Genomic DNA, 24969 nt, shown 5'->3' with positions numbered 1-24969 from the left:
AGGAAAATTGCCTAAATTACTCTCAGCAAAGCTTCCAGGCAGTATTCTGTATTCTGCCAGGGAGAAGTTTTGCTATCAATGTCATAAGTCATGAAGTTAAGAGGCATTTGCTGAGGTCACTCAACAGTTGAAGGCAGTAGCATTTTGCTGAACATGTCAGTCAGTTGTATGGCAGACTTTCCTTAGTCCCTGTTCTAGAAAGGTTGAAAGAAATTCTGTTGTACAGAGTGCTGATAAGATGCTGCAACAAAATACCGTGGGTAAGGGGGTTAAAACAAAGAGGATGAATGAAAGAAAAGAGAAGAGGCTGAAAAGGTGAATAGAGTCCCTGGGTCTTCAAGCAATACAGCCTGTCAAGACTCAAAGTTACTTAGCTGCACAAATCAGAGCCATGGAAACACATCTACTGCACACAGAAAGGGCCTGTGAAGTCAGCCACAGCTACCCCTGGGACAGGCAGGTGTGCAGTCAAGAGGTGCCTTCCCACCATTGCCAAGGGGAAGGCTGCTCTTTGCTTACTTAGATAAGAGCTGTGCTCCTGAGTAGTCGTTCCTCCAGGTAACTGTTGTGCTCACCATAACTTACTGTTTCATCTGTAAACCCTGAAGTCCCGTCCCAAAGGAAGTTACAAAAATACCTGAAGCATTTGCAGTTGGAAAAAATAAAAGTCCTATTGCAAGTTGGCGTACTTGGTGTTCTAAATTGAAAGGGACTGGTTAGCTGCAGGTCTCAGTGGTCTGAGCTGGCAAACTCTTGCTTTGAGTAACTTCAGCAGGTTTGTCAAGTTCATATTAGTTGAATATGAAATTAAATAATTCTGAATGACAACAGTTACTTAATTTTATCTTTAGCCAAAGTTTGAATAATCTAATAACTGTATAGAAATTCTTCTGAAACCTCTTTGGGCCTGCTGAAATAAATACCAAAACTGAATTTGCAAAACAGTTAGTGAAGTGTTAGGGCATGTATCTTAAGGAAAGTCAAAGTACTTTTGACTGAAATAGATCAGTTTTGATGAAATACTTTGGTGTATTTCAGGTTCTTGCCAGTTACATAAATCCTGCAGGGAGTACATCAAATGAAGAGACTCAAACAAGCCATGAGGGGAGAGGCCAAAACAGCAGCGCTCTTCCATCTATCCTCCTGGAGCTGCTCAGTCAGTCCTGTCTCATCCCAGCCATGTCATCGTACCTCCGCAATGACTCAGGTAACGCGTCCGGGCCTCCTTCAAAACCAGCGCTGCCTTACTTCTGTCAAATGAGGTTTTGCAGAAACAGCAGGGGGTTCTTGTTTCAGTGCAGTTGCCAGTTTAGAACTTTAACAATGGAACGTTCACTTGAGCCTTAGAAAACAAAATGAAACAGAATCATCAGACAGAATCTTGTTAAATGCTCACGTTTCTTGCAATATCTCTTTAAATTTGAAGTTAATATCTTCAGCTGTTGAAACTAACAGGAAAATGGTTTCTTCTGAAAAGTTTGCATGTTAGTTCTTCTACAGAAGATACACAGAGGAAAGGAGTACTTTATACAAGACCATGAAACGTAGTGTGAAGAAATATGTCAATTTTAAAGGAAGTTGAGGAAATGCATACCTGAATTTGGTAAATGTTGCACATAGTAGGGCAATTCTACTTCAGTCAAAGCTTTTTCCCTTTATTTAGGAAGTACAAAAATAAGCCTCTTATCAGAACTGTAAAATATTTCATATATATGGGAACAATTAAATTGTTGAGCTTTTTAAAACAAAAGCAAATGAGTTCTATGGGTTCATCAAATTTCTGCTTATAATTTTAAAACGAAGATGCTTTGATAGTTTTCATCTGGTACGTTGTACCTGGCTGGGGAAACCATTTCAGTTTTACAAGGTGGTGTGAAGCAGTATGAATTAAGCAAATGCCTGTGCGGAACTAATGACAAAATCAGCAGACTAGGTTTGTGATTTATGTTCAGTCTCACTAGATGACAGGCTTTAGTATGGAGATGAGCCTTAGGTTGGATTTTTATTAAGTTACTTTTTTTATAAAGATGGATTTAATCCTTAAGTGTCTGGAGGAGTTGTTGCAAATCTGAGTAATTCGGTTTTGGAGCTTATTTTGCCTGCGCTATTTTTGGAGCAACTGATTAATGTCTTTGTCACATTACCGCAGTTCGTTGCGATGCCAGTTGGAGGGTGTGGTGATGTGAATTCATGAAACAGTGTTATAGCTCCTTGAATTACAGCATACATTTTATGTTAGAGGTAAAAGAGAAATTATCCTTATCTTAAGTATTTGCAACGCTACTTAGAACTAAAACAAGAACGTGGCTCTTTTAATTTGTACTAACTAGGGCATTACATAATCTTGTGTGATGGAATGGAACTAGTTCAGAAAGTCTGCTGGGGTCTTATAGTAAAAATAAAAATATGAAGATCTTTCACTTGCTAGTCTGCAGATTGACACCTAACCCTAATTTTGCAATGAATTTGTTGGTTCTGTTTGACACATACTGCAGTGAGGAAAATGAACTAATGATAGACCAAGCTTGTTATTGCAGTTGAAAATACAACATAAAACAATCACGGAAATTATAAAGTAAAAGAATAAAGTAATCTTTCTAACAGATAATCATAAATTCTTCTTTGTTGAGGAAAAGGAAGAGACCTGGCAAAAATGCCATGTTATCTAAAGGATGAAGCAGCTGATCCTGAGTTACAGATGAATCACAGCTGCTGAAATTGCTATTTCCTGTTTTCAATAGAAGAATGTATCTGTCAGTGTAAGTCACCTTTAACTGGGAGAGAACAGTCAGATACTGATAGAATAGATGAGATATGTGGTTAGTGGCGAGAAGTTCAGACTAGTTTGGCTTTCAGGAACCATTTGTTTTTTCATTGTACAAAGAAGAGGAAAAGTTTAGTGAAATATGTTTATTTCAGGTATGTTTTCCACTGCTGAACTACTCTTGTTTGTGGTTGGCAGGTGGTGTTGAAATGTTGTGCCTGTGCATTAACAATTAGGAAAGAGTGAGCAATGTAGCAGTTAAACTGTATTAAAGCAAAGCAAAACCTTGCTTTTCAGAGAAAAAAATGAAAACTACCCTTCCATTTACAAGTTCACAGAGTGGGGTTATTTCTATTGAAGTTTAGAATTCTAAAATCTAAGGCTTGTTGACCTTTGATTGATCAAAGCAATATGAATGTTTCCTGCTGTATTTGTTCAAAAGTCTATAAAACACTATCATTAAAAATGCTCTCCTGGATTTAAAAATAATAATTTTGCAGGCTTGCAACAGTCAGGCTCATCTTTGGAAGCACAATAGGATAGCAGTATGAAAGGGAAATGTGCAAAGAGGATGACTTCTGGAAAGAATGTCTTCTCTTTGTCAATATTTGAGCCAGATGCATTTAGCTGGGAAGAAACCCCTGAAAACAGTTTGTCTTAGTGATAACAAGGCACAATTACTGTTGAGTTGAAAGGCAGACAGATAATTTTCACATTAATGAGTGCAAGTTGCACGTGATGCTGGGGCTCTCAGTGTCACTGAGGGTCAGCAGACATAGCTAACACAATAGAAGCAGATTGAGAAGCTCTGAAGCTGTGTTAGGTTCTGGTACAATGCTTGTGGGACTGAAAATTTCCCTTAATGCATTTATGGTTCCAACATTTCAATTTCAAATGAAGATATGATTTTTTAATTATTACTACTATTTTTATTTTCTTTTTTAGAATCTTGAAGACCAATGCAATTTAGTAGAACAGATTTGAGTCTTTCCTGATAGAGCTTTATCTAATTTCAAACTTATCTTGAATACCTGTGTCTTCTCTAGCAAAGCTGAACAGGAGTCTAGGGAGAGGAGGAAAGGGAACAGCGTCGGTAGTAATGCGCATGAATATGGAATTCTAATTTTCAGACTGATGCAGCTTCTATTGTCAAAATGTACTTCTGGGTGGAATAAGCAGGTAACTGCATTCTTCCTGTAATATATGCTGGTCTGAGGAATTAGGGTATTGCATATAGAATGCTAACAGAATGTTCCTGGGTTCTGGCACCTGAGCAGGAACAAGCTGTGCCCAGCACGGTGATGACAGAAATAAGAGATTTGCAGCAACCCTGTAACTTTCTCAGATTTGAATGGGTACTGGTGGGACTAGATGAAGGTTACCCTTAGGCTGAAGGTATTCTGCTAGATTTTAGGTTTTGTTGTAATTATTGGAATAATAGTGATCTTCACATATCTCTATGTATCCACCATACACATAAAATTAAGGCGGGGCTTCCGGGGGCAGTTTTGATACAAAAATATGTGCAATGAAGCTGCAGGCATGCTTTTTTCGTTCATTGCACAGTAGACTGGTAACTCTGTGATAATATAAGACAATAAGTATTCTGGTATTGATGTGAATTTTGTATTTTTTTACACGTTCAGTTAGCTACAGGTCTGGCACATCCATTTTGCAAAGCTCTTTCAACAGATTGGCTTGTGTCTCAGTTGCAAATCTATCTAGGATTTTTGTTGCTTAAGTTTATTTTGGCATCCTGCTTCATTTGCCCAAGACATACATGGACTAGATTGTTATCTATATAGTTCTAGATAAAAGGAATATGGATTAGACAAGCAGTGCTCACATAACATTCAATCTTTTAGAAAGCTTACCTCAAACCAGATTAGTACAAATCAGATTGCTCTGATATGTTCTGCAGCTTCATCTGCATCGAAGTGAGGTGATTGTGAAGTCCTTGTAAATTATTACCATTTTAATTGATTTCTATAATTGCTTGCTTCTTTGTAGAGAAGGAAGGTTTATCTGTCTTTGAAGAACTTTCCTTAGTATGCAAGATAGCTCTTGTCACAAGGGACAATAGCTGCTGTAATCCTCACCATTTCTTGATAATTTTTTGGTGGTTTTTTTGTGTCTTGTTATGGCATTACTGTAGTTTTTATTATCTTTCATTCTGTAAAATAGGAGGTTTATTTTTGAAACATGTTGAGATTTTTTTATTATACCTATGTTTATTCCTAAGACTTAACTCATATTTACATTTGTGAAATTGGTGTAGTTTTTAACTTTTGTATCATGAAACATCTAGCTTGTATTCATTACCATGCATATATGAACATTTCACGCTAAAAACTGTCATGTAAAACCTTTTCACTCTTGTCTTGTATACAGCATGTTTCTTTTGAAAGATTTTAGGAACTCTTTCAAATATGTGAGCACTTCTTGAACAAAATGTGCAGCGATAAAATTTGCACTGTACAACAAGAGGTTCCCAGCCAACGTGTGACCATACATGACTGTCGTGAAGGTCTAGATTTTGCTAATACAAGTAGGTGTTATTTGACTGATAGGTTTATGGAAACTTATTCAAAATAGCATTTGCAAGTAGGAGAGAAGAAAGCAGTATTTATAATAGTTTTTGTGGCTAACAAGATTTACAGAGACAAGACAGTGCAAAGGAATCATGAAACAGAAGGAAAATCAACGGACTTTTAGAACAGGGCAAAGACTGTCTATTTTTTAATAGGCTTGAACAGTAAAAAGCCTAGTGAAGTTAGGATTTGTCAATACCACAATATTCGGTAGTCTCTTAATGGTAATGTCCTTAGACTAGCAAGGCCTGAGATGACTTGGACTTGTTTAAAGCCAAATATCAGGAGAGTTTCGTTATCACCTTTGCCTTGGAAAACAGACCTCATAGCAAGTTGCAGAATTCTGCTTGAATTCTCCTTGTTTGAATTTCCAGGCTTACAGGAGACAGATGATACTGTAGTTTTAGCTGGGGTTTGCTTACATGCTCCTTTCTTAGGCACCATTCCTTCTTTGTTGGACAGAATGCCATGTGATGTGGTCAGCATAGCTTGTAGTGTTATATGAGCTTAGTCTTCCCTTAGTCTTCCCTGGGTTTGACTGCTTAGAAGAGATGATGCATTTCTGTGGGAGGCTTTGCTAAAAGTATTGTCTTTACTGACCAAAGTGTTCCACTTGATGAGAGTCCAGTATTTGCTTTTTGTGCACTTTTCATAGTTTACCAAATACCATCACATCATGGATTTGTGGATTCATTAATGTTGTGCTGCTTTATCCTCCTGCCAAATACCTCATTGTGAACTTTTTCTAATCAGTACTGTGGACAAATGTGTTGAATGTGAATTTGCTGCATTCTTTTTTCTGCCTCTTTTGATGTACCTTTCTTAGTTGAGTCCATTGAAGTCATGCTATTCAGGCCTCAGACCATGATTGACTCTAGCTGGTCTGAAGATTGAGTTTTCTAGCAATCACACTTATTCTCAAGGCATTGCATGGTGTTGTTTTACTTTCTGTCAAGTTATCCAGTCCCACTGAACTGAGTATGTTGAGTACTCTGAGGCAGGTACACTGAGCTCTTTATTCATCCATCATTGAAGGTGTGATGGTACTGCTGCAGTGTAAATGTTGAATCATCATGCAACTCTGCTCTTCCCTAGACTATTGACTTTTTGCTGTGTATAATGAGAGGTAGTTGCTGTTAAGATATTTTTTGTTGGTGAAATTCTTAAGCATATATTGGATTAAATGTATAAGTACCAAAGCTGTTTATTAGAGGTCACTTAATTAAAGTTAGACTTAGGTCCACTTGAGTATAGCCTGCAGGTATTCCCTATCAAGAAAGGACATCAGATTGCTGTTTTAAAACAAAATGTAACTTGTATGCTGAGGAAATCTAATGATAATGGTACCCTGTGACTTCCCTCTAAAGATCAAAGCCTTTGCTATAAATGAAATCAGAAGTACAGTGGCAGTTTAGATAGACAGCATGTAATTACTGAAATTAATATTTCTCCTAGCCTTCATTAATGTTAATGAGCCCATTCACTGATAAAAGAAATCACACTGACCCTTGGCCACATTTGGTTATAATTTTGGGATTGGTTTTTGTCTGTTTTGCTGTTGAAGAGCTTACAAAAAAGAGGTGCAGTATTTCACTGTAATGCTGTTGTACTGGTTGAATCACGATTTCGAGAAGAGAGCTATGCACTGAGATGATATGAAATAAAACTGTTTATTTATTTCACAGAATTAACAAGTTTTAAATAACTTCAGGATCAAAATAAACAGCAGCAATTTCTACCTGAATTTCACTTTTCAGGTTCTTGTAATATTTCATTTCAGAGATCCATTTCAAATATCCTGGTATTATGAGATTAAATGCAATAATATCCATAAGAATGTAGATATAAGAAGTACATTGAAAAAATAATAATGCTAATATCTGTTCTTAAATAGTCTTAAATAAACATTAGTAACCTGCATAATTCCTCTAGAATGTAGCTTAGTTTTACAGAACGTTTTGGTGTTTCATATACTGAAAATAAGTATACATTTAATAGAGACTTGCTGAAGACTGTGGCTGGTGAATAAATTTTCTTGTCTGCATGTGCTTCCTTCCAGTACAGCCTCAGCCCTGTTTATCATTTCTTCTAGTTGAGCAAGTATTGACTCAGAGTTGCGAAACCAGAATATACCATCTTCCACCTCATTTGTCCATAAGTCAGTGTTACAGTGTGCAACTGACTGAAATATCATTGCCAAATTCATTCTCTTCTAGGTCCCTGACCTTATTCTATGCATGTACTGGTTTCAAAGTGACTTCCAAAGGCTCAGTTGGTTTAGCAGTTACCAAATTCTATACACTAACAAGCTATTACCTATATAAGGGATGTATTTCTTCACATGTCATTTTATGGAGGGACTGGATGTAGTTTTGTAGCCTAGAAAAAATTGAGCTGATATTCAGAAATGCAGCTGCTCTATTGTTCCTCTGTGGCACAGGTAATAGTAAGAAAAGTGTTTATTAAAATCACTTTCTTTTTACTTTTTTCATGTTTTTTGTTTAATAAGTTTTTAATCCGAAGCTCTCAGAAGTAATTTTCATTATAAGGTACATGTGAGATACATTCATGTATACAAAAACTTCTATGGTCTCAGACTGTCTGCAGCTTTGGATCTAGTTTAAAGGCATATGTAGATTTAATTGGATATGTGGAATTAGTTTGACTAATTTCAGTAGCCAAATGGTATGTTCTGTGAAATATGCTTAAGAGTTGCAATTCTGGGCCTCAATCGTAGACAATGCAAAAAGGGAAAATTTCTTTAGAACTTGGTCCAGAAAGAGAGAGTACAGTCCTCTGGGCAGAGGTTAAACCTGTTTTCCATGCCACACTGTAAATCCTTGCATGATGTCTTACTTGAAAATAAGCATCAGGGTGAAAACATGAGAATTGTATTTGACTTCTTTTAAACACATTCTAAAAATGATGATATAGAAAGGTAATTTAAGATTTTTTTTCATTTGGAGAATATGTATTAGTGTGGCATTGGAATTATTAATATGTCTTAAAAGAAGTACTAAAATTATTATTTTTTTCACACCACTTAAAAGTATTTTTAATTAGAAAAGCACATTATCAATATAGCATGATGATTTCAAATACAGATTTAGTAAAGGCAAGAAAATCTAACCTTTTTCAGCTTTCCACAAGACTAACAAAAATGCTGCAGAATGTAGTCAATAGTTAAAATTTTATTTATAATATTACAACTTCTAGTATAACAGCGTTCCTGTTTCCACACTTACTATACATTAGTGTAAGTTATAAGCCTAAATTATGGTGGCCTAAAACTAAAAAACCCTTTTGCCTGTTTTCTGGTCTCAGCTAGGAAGAGACATACTGCACAAAACCATAGAAAGCATGGGACTTGCTTATAGTTGCTCATAGATTTAGTTTATCTCTTTCTATGTTCTGATCCTTTTCAGTGTTTGGCTACGTTTCTGTCTTGCATGTTTGCTGGCAATAAAACAGTGCCGTCTCTGATCCTGCTATTCAGATTTCATCTGTTACCAACAAAATGTTGTGTTTGGTCTGCCTTCATTTACGTAATTTAGCACCCTAGCTGGGCTCATAGGTACACTTTGCAGTCATTGATGCAGCACCCTTAGCCAGACACTTCACTCTGGAATGTTTTTGATGCTTTTTTCAGAGAGTGGTGGGCTTTTTTGCTTTAAATTTAGAAATCATCCTTACCATTGCAGGTCTTTGCACTTTGTGCTGAACAATTAATTTTCAAAAATGTCATCAAAGTGTAGTGTAGATGTACACAAAAACAATAACGAATAAATTGAGCACAGTTCCAATAATCCCAAGCAGTGCTAAAATAGATTCTTCTTTTTCCTCTTTCTCCTCTTGCCTTTTTACATCTTCTAGTGTTGTGATGGCAGAGGTCCCCATTTTTCCTGCAAATACCTTCACCAGTATTCTGGCAGCTAGCTAGAAAAAAGAAAGCAAATGGTAAATCTGGTCTGACAAACATGCAAGCTTTGATCTTTTTAAAAACAATTCTGTAGTTCTTCATGCAGCATTTCTTATTGCTGTGTTTATTGAGTTGTATTTGTCTTTTGTTTTCTTTTTGCATGTCCGTGTTAAAAATAAGTGTTCTGTAGGTACAGATTTGATAGGAGTGAAAAATAGCTTGGTGCTCCAAGCCAGTTAGTATGCTTTATTGCAAAAGACGTTTAAAATTTATCTTAAGCCAGCTTATTTGTTTATAAGAGATGGTACTGGTGAGAGCAGGTGTGTGAGCATTGTCCAATACTCTGAAATGCCTGGGGAGGTTATATGCATTTTTAGCTTTTCTTAAATATTTAACTGCCATGTTAAAAAAACAGTTGCAAATATTCATGCCTGCTATTTTCAAACATGGAAAATATGTCTCCTTAATACAGTATCATAGTTGTTTTTTTACCAGTGAGCCCCAAGCAGGCAACTGCAAGTGAGATCTTATCCTTTTTCACATTTAACAGATCAGCTTTTGGGCATCCATGCAACAGTAAACATTTATCAGAAAATTTCTGTCTTTTCAAATATAAATGTGGCTGTTATGTATGCTGATCATTGCAGTATGCCACAGGATGGTAGTACTTTTATAGTAGCAACATTCTATGAAGTTTAAGAATTCCAGTAGACATTTACAGATGCATGTATGATTTGTTATATTTTTTAGGTTGCAGAAGTGAGGTTGACAGGTCATTTCTATTACTTAGCTGCTCTTGTACTCTTTAATTTACAGTCAAATATCTTCTAGAAACATATTCCCTGTAAAATTATGTTCATTGGTGACTGGGATGTTCATCTTGTATGTAATCTGCTATGCTGTTTTAGCTTTATTGATCTGAAATTTGATGGGGATTTCTACTAGTTCAGATCACTCCAATTTACTGAAGATGTACAATGATTTTATAGTGCAATAGCATCTTTCTCTCCTTGCAAACGGCTTTAATCATTGGAGATTAAGGTATTTCTGCTGTGAGTCTGATTAATGTCATCAGCTCACATATCTTACAGAAAGGTTAAAAAAAAAGGTTTTTCTTACCCTACATTGCATCAGGAATAAAATGTCATCAGACATGCTTCTTACTCGTCGATTCAGTGGCAAGCCAGGCTTTTATCTTCATGAAGGGGCTGCTCTCCTCTCTCAGACAGACCAGATAGGAGCACGTACAATTTCTTGATGAAGAAGTTGATCAGTGAAGATAATAATGTTGCAGAGTCTTCCAAATGACTGGTGTTTTTTCTCAGTGATCCACTAAAGCAAGTGTAGTCGAAAAAACAGTAAAGCTCTTTCTCATAATGATCCTCACTGTTGACTAATTCTCATTAAAATTGAGGCTTTTTTTTTCCCTTAGCTGATGCAGAGCAACAAAATGCATGCTGTTCTGTTTTGTCTTAAAAAAAAATACAAACAGCTCCTGGTTTAATTCAGTTATACTTAGTTATTTATTAAGACTTCAGAAACACCCAGCCTTTGATTTACTCTTTGTGGCAGCCGTCTGAAGAGGCTTTCTCACGTTGACATGCTGTAATTCCAAATGCAGCGGACTACGTGCAGTCACACTATGTAATTTTAGTCCAGCCTGAAAAAGGATGAAAAGAGGTCTGCTTTGCTGGCAGTAGTTGGAACGCTGTCACCCACCTGCATTCAGAGCCTCTGGAAAGAATTCCAAGGTATTCTTCGGAGCATTGCATAACTCAGCCAGGCAAATCTGAAGAGAGGAATGACAGTGGCTTTAGTTGCACACTGTGGTGAGCTGTGACATTGATTAAACATGCACTTGGCACTTGCTGAATAAAGAAGGAGCTAGGAGCCACCCTTGCAGACAGTGAGTTGCATAACAATGTGCGATGGCTCTGCTGTTTCATCGGCAGGCCGGGCACATTTTAATCCTGTACCGATGGAGAAAGTGCACGGTGTAAAGAGGAGCAGAGTTAACTGCACTTGGGGGTTTTCTGAGGAAGTGCTGCATGACAAATGGTGACATTAAGGCATTCAAGCTGAAACAGTGTTTCTGCCTTTTGTCTTTTTATGCTTTGTTTGACAGGCAATTGTTTCTATGGGAAATAAATGTTTTTCCTCTTTTATTCACCTCCCAAAGAATGCAGGTTACCATGTAATTAATGAAAACACTTAAAAATAATCCTGTTCTGATTTCTTAGGAAACATCAACACATTTTTTTTCCTGCTTCAATCAGAGAGGCAATTTTTTCCTGTCCAATTGGAAAGGGGGGAGAACTCTGTAAAGTCTTCTCCTCCCAGTCTCTCCAGACCAAAAAAAAAAAAAAAAAGAATCCATGCAATTTTAATAGCCTCTGGAAAGAGCTGTATTTCAAATAATTTTATTCAGTCACTTTGATCTATGAAGGCTACCAGTGCAATGTGTTTTCATTGGTGTAGCATAGCTTCTTGCTGTGAATGCAGCTGTATTTTCAGTATATGGGAAAACTTGTTTTGTAAAAAATACTTGCAATGCCAAGCAAGTCAGAATTCAAATGTACAAAAATGAATTTTTGTGAGTGATTTTGAAAAATCCAAATGCAATTAATTAGATTGAGTTTGAACAATAGGAATGTAACTGGAAAACCTTAACTGTTTTCCAGAACAGCATATTTTAGGAGTTACAAGGCATTGTTTGAAATTCAGTGTTGAAAAATCTTCTATGGAGAAAGCAGAAGACAGTAAAATCATTGTTTTAAACTCTTCCATTTTCAACTTAATTTACATTACATTTTTTCTCATTATTTTTCTGAAGTGTCTAAGTATATTTTTCAGTTTCTTAGTAACAGACAAAACTGCATTTTTTGCATGTGCATTATTTTAATGGTAAATACCACCTTTGAAGTACTGTGAGTTTTATGGTACTTGTATGAGATTTGCCCTTTATCCCAAAAGTTACGTTGCCTCAGTGACATAGTTTGATTCTAGAAGAATTAACTAATTAGGTTAAATCTCTTCACCATAGCTTCCTTAAATATATATTTTCCAATATTTATAAATGGTCTTTCCTTTCAAGCTCTTCCCTTTTTCTGAAAACTCTGCTTCATCTTCAGTTGTTCTTGCAATTGTTTTGTCTCTGTGTATCCTAAATGTATTTCTGTATTCATTTGGATCCATGGAGAGATACAAAGATGGGGGAATTTTCACCTGTGTATTCTGACCATTCACATTGCTGACAGCACCTAGCAATAACAGAATTTTCAAGCTGCTGTACTGTATTAACCCTCACATGCTCAAAATCAAACCCTTTCCCTTGTGAAAGAGGGAAATTGTGCAACGTGAATATTTTATTTAAAGATTAATGATACATTTGCAGCTCCACTGCAAATAAGCAGCTAATTACGATGTACCCACAGAGAGCAGCAAAAAAATCCTGAAACAGTTCTTGGCCTGGTTTTTACCATGGTTGAGGTCTCATCGTGGTCTGCTGTTTTTATAATTGTGCTGCAACTGTGGCTTCAGTGGCTGTGGTGAAGCCTGGGAAACAAACCTGTGTGGGCTGCCTTTGCTCCAGATGAGGGGCAGAGCTGCCTCCTGCACTGCGTGATTCAGGCGCAGCGTTTGCACATCCTGCCATTGCATTGGTATGCAGTGTCTGTGTGGGCATGACGTGAATGGGCTTGGGAAACAGACCCAGCCAAAAATAAATCTCCAGCACAACACAGTAAGGATGGGGAAGTAGCTGCTTAGGCTGTCAGTGGTGGCAAAGAGTTGCTGTTTGAGAAGAAGCAAATAAAGGTTGTCAGACTTAACATTTGTCAGTTATACAGAACTCAAGGAACTCATCCATATTGGGTGCAAGCTGGCATTTGCAAATAACTTCCTTATAGCATCTTCAGTGTGGAGAGAAAATTCCATGCAAGATTTCTCACTTGAGTGAAGTGAGTAATGTAGGTTGGGTGCAAAAGGCCTTGATTTATCCATAATACTCAATATTTGGAAAGATCGGGAGATACTTTGCATTTTGTGTAAAATAACATTAAGAGTCTGGGAGTACATTTTATAGATGTCAGTAATAAACCCACCTGTTTTGGGGTGAACATTACATAGTTACACAGTATGTGGAGTTTGGACACTGGTATCCAAAAACATCCCAAATTTAATTTTGTTACCTCCATCTAGGAAGAGCTTTCAAGCACTTAGTAAGACTTTGGCAACTCCTCAGTAACTGATTTATGTTGTATTCTGAGAGCAGGGCAAATTTGTTTGATTAGAGGTCACTCTGTTCATTACTGCTGAAGTCACTTCTGTTGCATAGGAATGGACCTTAGGCAGTACAAATGTATATCATATTTTAAAGATATTCATACTTCAGGGGAAGTTGCCAAGCTATCTTGTAAAAACTCCTTGGTATCAATTCAACAATTTACAATCCCAATTCTTCAATCATCATTATCCTGCTATATGCTACAGCTACGAGTAATGTGGTAACCCAGAGCATCATAACTGCAAAAGAAGCAAGTTCTCTTAAGTGTATGTTGAATTTTTCCTCATTTATTTTTATGAATTTATAGAATTTGGATTTTTGTGCATGCTAAAATCATTCTATAGGCTGTATTTTTTCATTTAAAAAGCATGTTTTTACTCAGATCATGTCTAGACTTTAAAATCTATTTAGGTTAAAGTGCTCTGATAAAATCTAAAAGATCAGTTGCCCATGAAGACTGTTTTCCCTTGTAGTTGTTCAGAATTTTCCCTAAGATGCAGGAAAGTACTTGAAATGAGGTAGCACATGTATTCTGTAGGGTGATGTATTCTTGTTTTCTTCTCCAACAACCTCCACAAACTTCCCTTTTTGAGGTCTGGTGGCTTTTCAGTTAAATTGTAGAACAATGGAGAGAAGCTGTGTCTCTTGGGAGATGCAATAGTATGCATAAATTAAGATGAACTGGTTGGCTTAGCATAAGCAAGAAGTGGACAGCCACATTCCTTCTTTCTTTTTTTTTTTCTTTTTCTTTCTCCTGATAACACAGATACTAGGGTTTTTTTTGTGGGAGCTATTAGCCTATTTTTTATGATGCAGATTGATGTGTGATGCCCTTGAGTCAGCAGTGATAGGCATGGCAAGGTTTCAAAGTATTTTTTTACTCTTCTGCTGGAAAAAAGAGGAAGGACTCAGATCCTCCATCTGAAGCAGCACAAGTTATTTTTATTTAGCTTTCTTACTGTACTCTTTTATGGCTCTTTCATTTCAGCTCAGCATTGACTTTATGATTTTGACACTTCAGCTATACACTTCATCTTGTTTTCCTTCTGATTGAGGAATTTCATTGTTCTTTTAGCTATTGTTTGGGGGTTTTCCTGATTTTGTAACTTAGATGGCAACCCAAAATACCCTTGGAAAAAATCAGAATTTTCTCATAACTAACTACAGAAGTTTTTCCAGTCAGTTCCTACCTGTCAGTTTTTGCTTAGCAAAAATGTTCTTGTTCCAGTTTCTCCCCCTTGCTCTGAAATAGTTCTGCATTAAGAAGTCAATTAAATGGATGTGAAGTAGTACCACTTCTTCTGCCATAACTCTTTCAACACCATCTTCTCTTGGTACTGGTCAAGCTCAATTCCTGTGATCATGGTCAGAATGGACACTGCTGTTTTGTCAAGAAAAGTACTAAGCTTGACAATTGAACAAAAGTTGAGAAAAAACAGCCTTTAGAAGGTGTCACGTGACCTGTCATGGATTTGTTAGGAGAGAAGTATTTAAATAGCTGTCTTCAAGTGCTGAAGCAATTCAGAAGTTGGTGACTGATGAATGTTCCTGAGTGAAAGGTGAAGATTTCAGCCCCAGCTGAGTGTGGTGACTTTCTGACACTGGGCAATCTTCATTTTTGTCTTCTTTCCTTATATCAAAAAGAATCTCTTGTATGGGTGTTGTACCTTTCTAAAGTGGTTAGTAACTTCTGAAGTGCTTCAGTTCTGATTCAGTGCTGTTCTCTGCAGCTCAAGAGAGGTTTTTTAATCAAGGACAGCAGGTTTTTGAGACTATTCCTTCACAATTCCTGTTTGACTATTCCTTCACAATTCCTGAGACTATTCCTGTTTGACTGTAGGCCTCATGCTTCTGTGGGAATATTAGGACTTTCAAGTATCAGTTTTCTGAGTTCTCATCTTCATGAATTTTGGTGTGTTAGAGTCCAGTAAGTGAATATTGAGTCCTTACTGGGCAAGCAGAGTAATGAGAATTGATCGTAGTCCGGGAGGGTGGCTCTCAGGGAATTGCAGTACCACACCAACTTCTGTCTCTTAAGTCCTTAAAGCATCTTAACCATCTGAGAAAGAACACATCTTGTTTGAGTTTTCAGATGACTGATCTTGAAAAACAAAACAAACCTCGTGATTACTGCACTCCCAGCATCTTTTATATGTTTCTTTCTTCTGTTTTGTTATCTTTATTTGGAAATAGTTTGAAATAAGAGGATGAAAATATTAACCCACAAAACCTATTATTAACCCATTAACCTCTTATTTCCTATTGCAAAAGAATATGAATATATGCTTGTATTTTCAAAGCATTTGAAGTAGCAGACTGTTTTCTAGCAGATACTGCTTTTGAATTAGAACTATAACAGAATTTTTCTCAATGTCAAAACTGATTATATGTTTGGCTGGTTAATAATATAAAAGATTTATGAAAGAACAAATTATAAATTTGTAGTTTCAGCTCTGCTGGGTTGCAGAAATTTGTTGTAATTTATAAGGAGTAATTATGTATTGAAACATCGTGGCATTAGAGTCTTTGAAAATTAAAAATCTAGTTGTAGGAATGAAGTAGCTTAAATTTGATTTGTAATTGGGTACTGGATTGCATGACAGATAAAGCACTTGCTCTTTCCGAGACTGAGGTTTGCTACAAAGAGCTAATTGGAAGTCATTTTTTTCAGCAAATTGGTATTTAGCAAAGTTCACTGAGACACTGGAACTTTACTTCAATCTTTATCTGTTCCTGTACTGCACATTGTTTTATATGGCTTTTAAACATAAATTCATGAACTGCCAGATCTTCATTGATTTTTTCAGCTGGTGCTATATTTTGCAGCTGCCAGTACAGAGCATACCTCAGACTAGCTTGTGACCTCTGGCCCCCCTCACTTGATCATAGTGAATTAAAGTGCCCATTAAATTTTTCAGAAGGAAAGGATTTTCATGGTTAAGATACTCAAGAAATATCAGTTGAGAAATAGGAGGGGTAAAGATGAGATTTCATTGGGCCTTCTCACATCCCACGTTGTTCTTTCTTCTGCTTCTCATCCACTTTTTTTTTTGTCCTGCTGCCTAAATGAGAAGAGTAAATTGCTCTGGAATCAAAAGTGGGGTGGGGCTTTTGTCTGTCACTCCCTTTTTGTGAGCCGTAAATAACAGAAGTTTTTCCAATTGATGGCTAAGCTTCTGAAGGTGCTTTACAGGACAGTCCTGAAATGCTAAGTAAACAAGATTACTTTCTCCTCTGAGACCACTATGGATTGGTGGACCTTTTGTGGTAATTGGATATTATCACTGTCTTGAAAGCTTGAGCAACAGACTGCTTATGTATCTGTATCTGCCTGTCAAGGACCTGTAATTTTTTACTATTCCCCTTTGGATCCACTTAGACATAACTCTTCTGCTACTAAGCAGAGACAGATTTTTTTTCACAGAACTTTATGCCTTGCACTCCACTGTATAATATGTCTTATGTAGAAGGAAACTAAACCATGGTGTTTGCCTTCCTGCCTCCTGCAGATGAGTTTTCTTTCAGGAAATACTGTTAGATGCTGATCCTTGATACAAGGATGTATAGAAGCTAACAAAAGGTACATGAGATGCACTTGGTCTTGGTTTCGTTCCTGAGATTGGTTTCTGTAGTCTTACTTTTAATTGTTCACTTGAGAAATAAAAGGCCTGGGTCATTGCTTTCAAAAGTGTCTGGGTTTGGCCATGAGTGTTCAGTGAAATTCCCTCTGCCAATAGACTGTCACCATCTAGTGATGGCTATTTAGTTTTGGGAAAACAGTACAGGTCACTGCCTTGACTGTTTCAAGGCACAAGGCAGTGAAGCTTAGTGTGGAGGGAGCCTATCCTTAGGCTTTCTTGGGCCATTTATCTCATTGCTAAGGCTCAGGAGTGCTTCACCCAGGAGTTCCCTTTTTCCCTTCATCACTTGGAAGCCAACACTGATAGCTGTATCCTTGCTCATAGGGGAAGCCTGGGAGTCTATAAGTAATGGATTGGTTTCCCCTCTGAGGGTAATTGGTGAAGGTATTCAGCCAGCCCTTTAAAATTGGAGATACCACACTGCATCTTTCAAAATTTCCAGAATAAATATTACCAGTCCTACTGGTTTTGCTTATTTTACTTTAGTTAGACAGTACATCTCAAGTGGTTTCATACAGACTTGGTAATTATGATTGGGAATATGAGTGGTGGATGTGTGAAATAGATTGCTCTGCAGTGCCACATGCTACAAACATTCACAGGTTTTACGAGAGGCATTAAGAATTAATTGTAAAAATTATACCTTGTTACCAGCAGGCTCAGTCTTTTTTGAAAAGAGAATATGACTTCAAAGAAGAATGTGACACGACACTTCATGTCCTATATAGCAGAAATGTCCAGTGTGCTTTCTTCCTTTTTTTTAACTCTTGTGCCTTCTTGCTAAGATACATTAACCACTAACAGGACACAAATGTTTTAAGGTACACCAGAGACCTCTGAAAGAACTGTAATACATTTTCAGTTTTCTGTGTTTCTCCATATTACTGGTTTTCCCAAGTAGTGGCAGCACAATAAGATAAGCTGCTAAAAATTTCCTGACTTAAGAAATCCCTAACAATCCCTTTCTGTTCATGCTCAGAGCAGATTGCCAGGGGTTGTCCTAGACATTTTTGCTTTACTTTTCCTAAGAGTAAGCTCACTGTACTTTCAGGGAAGAGTTTTGTCATCTGGGGTGTGTGTCTCGATGTGCATTTGAAGAACTTACTGAGGTGAGGGCTGACTTTCATTTTCAGCATTTGAAAACTTTATTTATTTAGTCAAGTGATAGGTTTTCATTTTCTGGACAGTAACAACATTATTTGTCATTTATTTCTTTTGTGTTCTTTTTTCCTCTCATATTTTTGAAAATAAAACATTGTAAATGTATCTGGCACTTCCCATATTGTTATGCAGACACTTCCCACTCAGAGTATTTCCTTTCTTACTATTCTCTGAGGGTATTCTTAGTCCTGAGTACAAATCCAAGGTAATGGATCCCTGTGGTTGAAGGAAGTAGTCTATGACAAATTATTCCAACACAAAGTATAGTTTTTTTTATTATGAGATTTCTATCTTGTCCTCGCTAAAGGACATCAAGACAATGCAGCTTATTAACAAAAGAATATTGTATTTCATTTTGAGGGTTTTTTTTTGCTCTGCTGCAGCATAATATGGGATGATCCATTTTAATAAGTGGTGCAGGAACTTGCACGAGTTTGCAGGAAGGTGAAAATTTTCTTATTCCAGAAATCTTATAGATGATTCTTCCTATCATATATTGTTGGTTAATAAATTTGCCACATAAGAGCTAACTAAGGCACTTTGAATACGCAGTAAATACAAAGGATTAGCTTTCATTTAACTTGGACTCATGGAAGCTGTAACTTTTCAGCATGCTCTTTGTGTGTTTACTAAAAGCCCATCATGGTATTGAAAGAACCAACTATTCTCTGAAAAATACCCAGGAGTGATAAAAGTTCTGTTTTGCATATGCACAGTGGCTCTGCTATCTTGGCCAAGCGAAATAATTAGATATTGAATGCAGAATGAGATGCTTAAATAGTCTCCTTTCTATCCCCTGAGGACATGATCTTGTAGGTGTGCTCACACACAGGAAAAATAGAGCACAGCAATCACACATCCTTTCATTCCAGTAAAGGTCTTGGTATCCTCTGCTGACAGAGCAGAAGACCCAAATCTTGGCCTTTTTCCATCTGCTGAAGTAATGGTTTAAAAACATTCCACAACTCCATTATCTAATTTTGAATTTCTGCATCTATTTCTGCCGCATGTGCAATGAAATGGCAGGTTTCCATCTTATTTCCGATTCCTGTCTTATTCAAAAATCCTAGTGACTGTTTTATGGCCTGGAAGAGGTAATGCTCAGACTGAGGACCATTTCAAGGTGGCTGCTTGCCCACTCCTCTGCCAAAAATAGTGAAATCACTATTCCCTTCTCCATTGCAGGGATGATGAAATCCAATGTAACTTTCATAAAAAAATCCTGATCCATGTTCTAAGGGTAGTGATACCTTTCCTTTCATCTCTGTGTAGTGCTGCACACTTAGAACACTTAAGATGGCATGATAAGCAAGCCTCCACCTCCTTACTTATTTTGAACTTTTTTTTAAGAAGGGGTTTGTCTGCAGAATATTTAAATCTTGTATATTTCTCTGCAGAAAAGATTTCCCTTATTTTTCTAAGTGGAAGATGAATTTCACACTTCTAGCTTACCTTTATTATCAGATTTATTTTAGTATATCAACCTCAAATAGAAATCATCGGTCCTTTCTATCTTACTAAATGCCATAGTGGGTTGTATTTGCGATAAGTTTTTTGTCATCCCTTAATCAGGCAAACAGCTTATTCTCATGCAGTCTCTGAATGCCTGTCTTTATATGTGTCTTTATTCATATTTTTAATATATTTTTAAATTTTTTTTTATTTATGCCTTTCTCTAGATTCTTCTTTATTTTTTGATAATATAGAACATTCCGGGAGCATTAATGCTTCCTTACACATGTTTTCTAGATTTCAATGCAAACATGATTGGGTTAGAACTTTATGTTTTAATTGAGTTCCTCTGTATTTTGTTGTTTTTAAGAACTGGTAATGGGTTAATCCAGCTTTCTTTCAGAGGAGAAATTATTAAAAGGTGTGGTGGGGTTGGATCCCATAGCAGTTTGTGCTTACTCTGCAGTACTTTGCTCACAGCCTTTCTACACTGATGTCTGCTGGACCATTCTTAAAATCAAGTAAAACCAATGAATACACAATTTTGCATATTTAGATTTCATTCATTATTCTTGCTTGATGATGTATTCCCAAGCCACATATAAGATTGCTCTGTAGACTGCAAGAAGAATCTCTCCATTACCTGACCACCTTTCCAGGTTTGTTCGGAGTTCTGTTTAATGGCACAGAGTGATACCTAGTGGATTCCATTATGAGGGACTAGAGTGTGGCATTAAATAGTAATATCCCCAAAACTGGGGATCATGCATGGCTTTAGTAGTCACGCTTTAAAAGCTCAATTTGGATTTCATGTCTTCTGCACTGTTTGGGTTTCTTTTTTCCATCCTTTTTCACATGCAGGAAATTGTGTCTTGTTTATTGAACTGAACATATTGGCCTAATGAAATAATGCTTTGCACTTTTTCTGACAATGGATTTTTTTCTGGATTCATGGATACATGTATGAAAAGTGTTGTTTGACTTGACTTTTAAATAGAACTTTCCTGAAAGTACTCAACTCCACCAAAATCCAATGTTCTTTAAAAAATAAGCAAGCCAGGAATGGTTAAGAGCTCTAGTTTTGAGTGCTCATTACTGCACTACGGATGACTGACCGACTTCCCCGAGCAGTGCATTTTGCCTGCCTAATTGAGCAGATTTCCTTTCCTCTTGCAGTCACACTTTTTCTTCCCAAGTTTCCTAGAGCACACAGTAATAGCAATGCTAAGACCAAGGTTGTTAGGCTGCCACTTCATCACCAGTAGTGGACAATAACAGGGAGAATATAGAGATGGGGCTGCCATGCTGATGCTGCTTTGGTACTGCTAGTATGTTGCCAAGGGTGGTGTCCCCTCATTTATTAGCCCTTGATGGCCTGTTCTTACATCAATTTTCCCAATTACTTTTGAACTTGTGATAATATTTACTACCCTGACATTTAGTGCTAAGCTTTTCCAAACCTTAAAAGTGATGTACTGTGTAGTGTATGTTCTTGTACAAATGGCATTATTTCTTCTAATGGTGTGCCCATTCTTTTAACATATTGATCAGTCTAATTCTACACACTTTTTTACCACTCATAATTTAAAAGCAATATCTTTATGATACCCTTCATTAGTCACTGAGGCTGCAATGTCTTTATTTCATTTTAGATAGCGCAGCAGCTATTTCTGTACCTTGTGTTGTTTAGTCACCCTTCTCTCTCTTTTCCGGGTCTGTCCCATCTCTTTGATAAAAGGGGGAAATGCACATGGTGTTGAAGTGATACTAGTGATTGAATGCAGCCTCAGTAATTAATTTATAATTTATCAGCTTTTCTAACATTTGACCTGGGTTTTTTTAACTGGTAATGGGCTCAGTGCTGACATCAGAAGGACAAAATTTTCAAGTTGTGTCTGAACAATAATAGTAATAATTTGGAGCATGACACTGTACCCATCTTAAATTCAGAGGCCAACCCATTGTTTTTCTGCTCTGACATGAGCTTTGTGACTCATGGCCTGTAAGGGTGCTTAACCCCTTTCTCCTGTTTCATCATTCAAGGGATGAATCTCTCCTGATGTCATCTTTCCTGGTACTGAAAATAGTACTGTGAAAATGCTGGTGTTATTCCTATTTTAAAATAAGTGAAGAAAAAGTCAGGCTAATTAAATTACTACAAGATGACAATATTTGGAAAGCTTTTGTTTTATTTTTAGTCAAAGGCTAATGTTTTCTTAGAGATCTGATTTTGAACTACTCTTTGGGCGATCTCTTTTTCTATCAAAGCAGAGCACAGTGTGTTAATTAGGCTTATTATAAAAGAGGCTTGCCCTGGGTTGATTGTGAAACAGAAAATCAAGAGGCAGCAGAGCATGACGTATTTGGAACCGACACTATTGCCTGCAGCAGGGACTGCATTCATAGATCATATGTTTGCAAAGATGCAGCAAATGGGGGCTGAAGAACAGCTTCAGTTTTAAAATATTTAGCAAAAGGGTGTGTGGCCCTGCTGGAAAGACAGAATGCCTCACTCATGCTTGGCAGTATATGTGGCCACAAGACTCTGTCTTCTGAAAGTGTTAATTAAAAATACAAAATTAGTGCTTCCTTTGTGTGTTTCCTTTTTTTTTTTTGAACAGTGGTGTTCATAGCAGCTGAGAGTCTTTAATATGATAATGAGATCCTGAAGTCATTAATCTGATCATGGCTATGGGTGAATAACATACTGAGGCATCAAAAAAACATCCTCACTTATTACTAAGCATGTTTTAGAAATGGTGTAAAATTGGCAAATTACTTTTAATTTATTTGGAGGTTAAACAGCATGAAATGAAAAATATAGTGCCAGGTGGATGTGGTGCTGTAGTCATGGTCTTAACATTGGTCTTAAACTTTTGTAAGTTGCAATGCAATAAGAATGTCATGTTTTACTTTGAGCTTCTTAAGTTGATGATCCCATGTCTTTTAAACTTTATTACTATGAAAGAATAAATAGGTCGCTCAGAATACATAGGTATTTTCTTGGGGGTTTTGCAGGGGAGGCTTGGATACACTGTGGTAAATTTTGAGCATTTGTGCATGATATGAATAAAACAGTTTTATAATATAGTTACTCCACATAACTGGTATTTATCTTTCACATTGCTTAAAACTGAGGCAGGATTAGATGGCTACTTCAGAATGAGTATTTAACAAAACACATTCATCTTCTCAGGAGGATGAAACATCTTACTGAAACAGATCCAAAACAAAATAAGAAGTGAGATTTGGAGGCATCTCTTGGGTCACTGGAAACTTTACCCCATACAAGAAGGAGGCCTCCCTTATACTTCTGGGGTTTCCATATGGGTTCTCTCCTGAACACATTTTTCTTTTCAGCTACTTTCTTTTAATTGACCATTCATTATCATCTCTCTCATATTTGCAGTGGTAGATCTCTTTGAGAAAATAAATAAAAGGACTGTAGTTTTGGAAGAGTTTCCAGTTTCTGCTGTGGCTGCCAGCACAACCTTCTGTCCTTCAACAAAAGCAGAGCATCAGTCATGTGTCTTGGTCCAAAGTAAAATAAGATTGTACAGAAGAAAAATTCTTCTGTGGGTCTCTAAAATGACTGAAATTCACTAAGTCCTTAAATAATGAGTGCAGAAAATTAGAAGTTACATACAGGAGACAGATTGAGAGCATATATAGACAGCTTTTATAAGAGCACAGAAGGAAGGAGGGTCTGATAAAGGTGTTGATTTTTTTATTGTTCTTCAAGTGGCTGTTTGGGGGTTTTTTACATCAAGTTTATAGACTCATTTGGGGTAGGAATTTCTAATACAGTCACTGTGAGAATCACCGTGGGGAAGGCCTTGACATTAAATGCAAATAAATCAGAACTTTTCACAATTTTCTTACAAATTATTATTCTGTATTTGTCTCTCTAATTTGCTGTAAAGTGTGAAGATTTTATTTTAATATAATGGATACATTATATTAATAGTTTGCTTCATTTTAAAATTAATGTGCATATTCTTTGTGATGTTTTAAATATACTTTGCAATGGAAATAATCTTATTCATAGCCAGTTAAGTTGAACTGGGGATGTTAAATCAATTGCAAAAAAATTTATTGCTGTTCAGTACTGTCTATTTAATGGGCCATTAGGCATGGCTATTCTTTGTTTGAATATTGTATAATATTAAAAGAAGGCAAAGGAGTATTAGACTCAGTTGGGTCATTATCTTGCTACAGATATATATAAAATTTAAGGTGATACCTTGATCCTGTGAAACTGCCTGCCCTCATATGCTTTTTTCATTATATAAAGGTTGTAATTGCATATGGCTAGTCTTAGATTTTTGTAAGAAATGGATCTATATTAGTGATGAACAAATAGATTTGTGGAACGCAGTTGAAATGTTCTGAAATCACACATGATCTTTCAATGTTAATCAATTGCTTTACAGGAATAAGCTGGCATAGGTTGAAAGTTCTCAAAAATGCCTTAATATCCCATGACATTTAGGCATATGAAAGATGGCAGTTTTCAAAAGACAGGATGCTCAGCAGTTTGTGGAACTCAAGAATTCTTAACAAAACTTCAGTCATACTCCTTTTCCTTCCACCCAAATCATACTTATTGTTACTAGCATAGGAGGGAGATTTAGTTTAATGAAATCTCTATTTTTTTACCTATTTAGCCTTCATTCACCATCTTTCTAAGTTGCAAATATTGTTGCAAGAGACTAGCTGAATTCCCCTAAACCATGAGATGTTTTCTAGGTGTTTGTCATCCCTACTTATCTTAGCAAATGGCAGTGACCTTGCTCAGGTTTCTGCTTTTCACAAGTGCAACAGAATAAATTTAGACCTGAGGTACTTTTTGGATATGAATTGTGAGTAACTATGTATGCTGCCTGTTGCCCCTGAACTTCTTTGCTCAGGGACAGTAAGACACTGACCCAGTTTTTGGATATGTCCACTCATAATTGCTTAATGAATAAAACAAAGGTTAATAGCATAGAAATGCTGCTGTTAACAGTTACATGTGGTACCACTGGTATTCCAGCCTGCTGTCATCATCTGGCCACCGGCCCATGGTGCTGTTGCCCTGCTGTTCTCTGTCACCTCCTGCTCTGCTCTGTCACCCTGGGCTGTCACAGCTGCCTCCAGGCCCAGTGAGAGGCCGT

General features: G+C 36.8%; 1 protein-coding gene across 5 annotated transcripts in view; it reads left to right on the top strand.

The window, feature by feature from the left end:
- The window catches only part of BIRC6 (baculoviral IAP repeat containing 6), a 175555-nt gene that overhangs the window by 123360 nt on the left and 27226 nt on the right, over positions 1 to 24969 (top strand). For all 5 annotated transcript variants that reach the window (XM_050972011.1, XM_050972008.1, XM_050972010.1 and 2 more), the window contains exon 65: positions 1039 to 1207. In XM_050972011.1, the coding sequence (XP_050827968.1) occupies positions 1039 to 1207 (169 nt within the window). The remainder of the gene's footprint in view (positions 1 to 1038; positions 1208 to 24969) is intronic.

Source organism: Serinus canaria, chromosome 3 (assembly GCF_022539315.1).
Source record: "Serinus canaria isolate serCan28SL12 chromosome 3, serCan2020, whole genome shotgun sequence".
NCBI lineage: Eukaryota > Metazoa > Chordata > Aves > Passeriformes > Fringillidae > Serinus > Serinus canaria.
The sequence above is the reverse complement of the archived record's forward strand: the minus strand, read 5'-3'. Positions and strand labels throughout refer to the sequence as shown.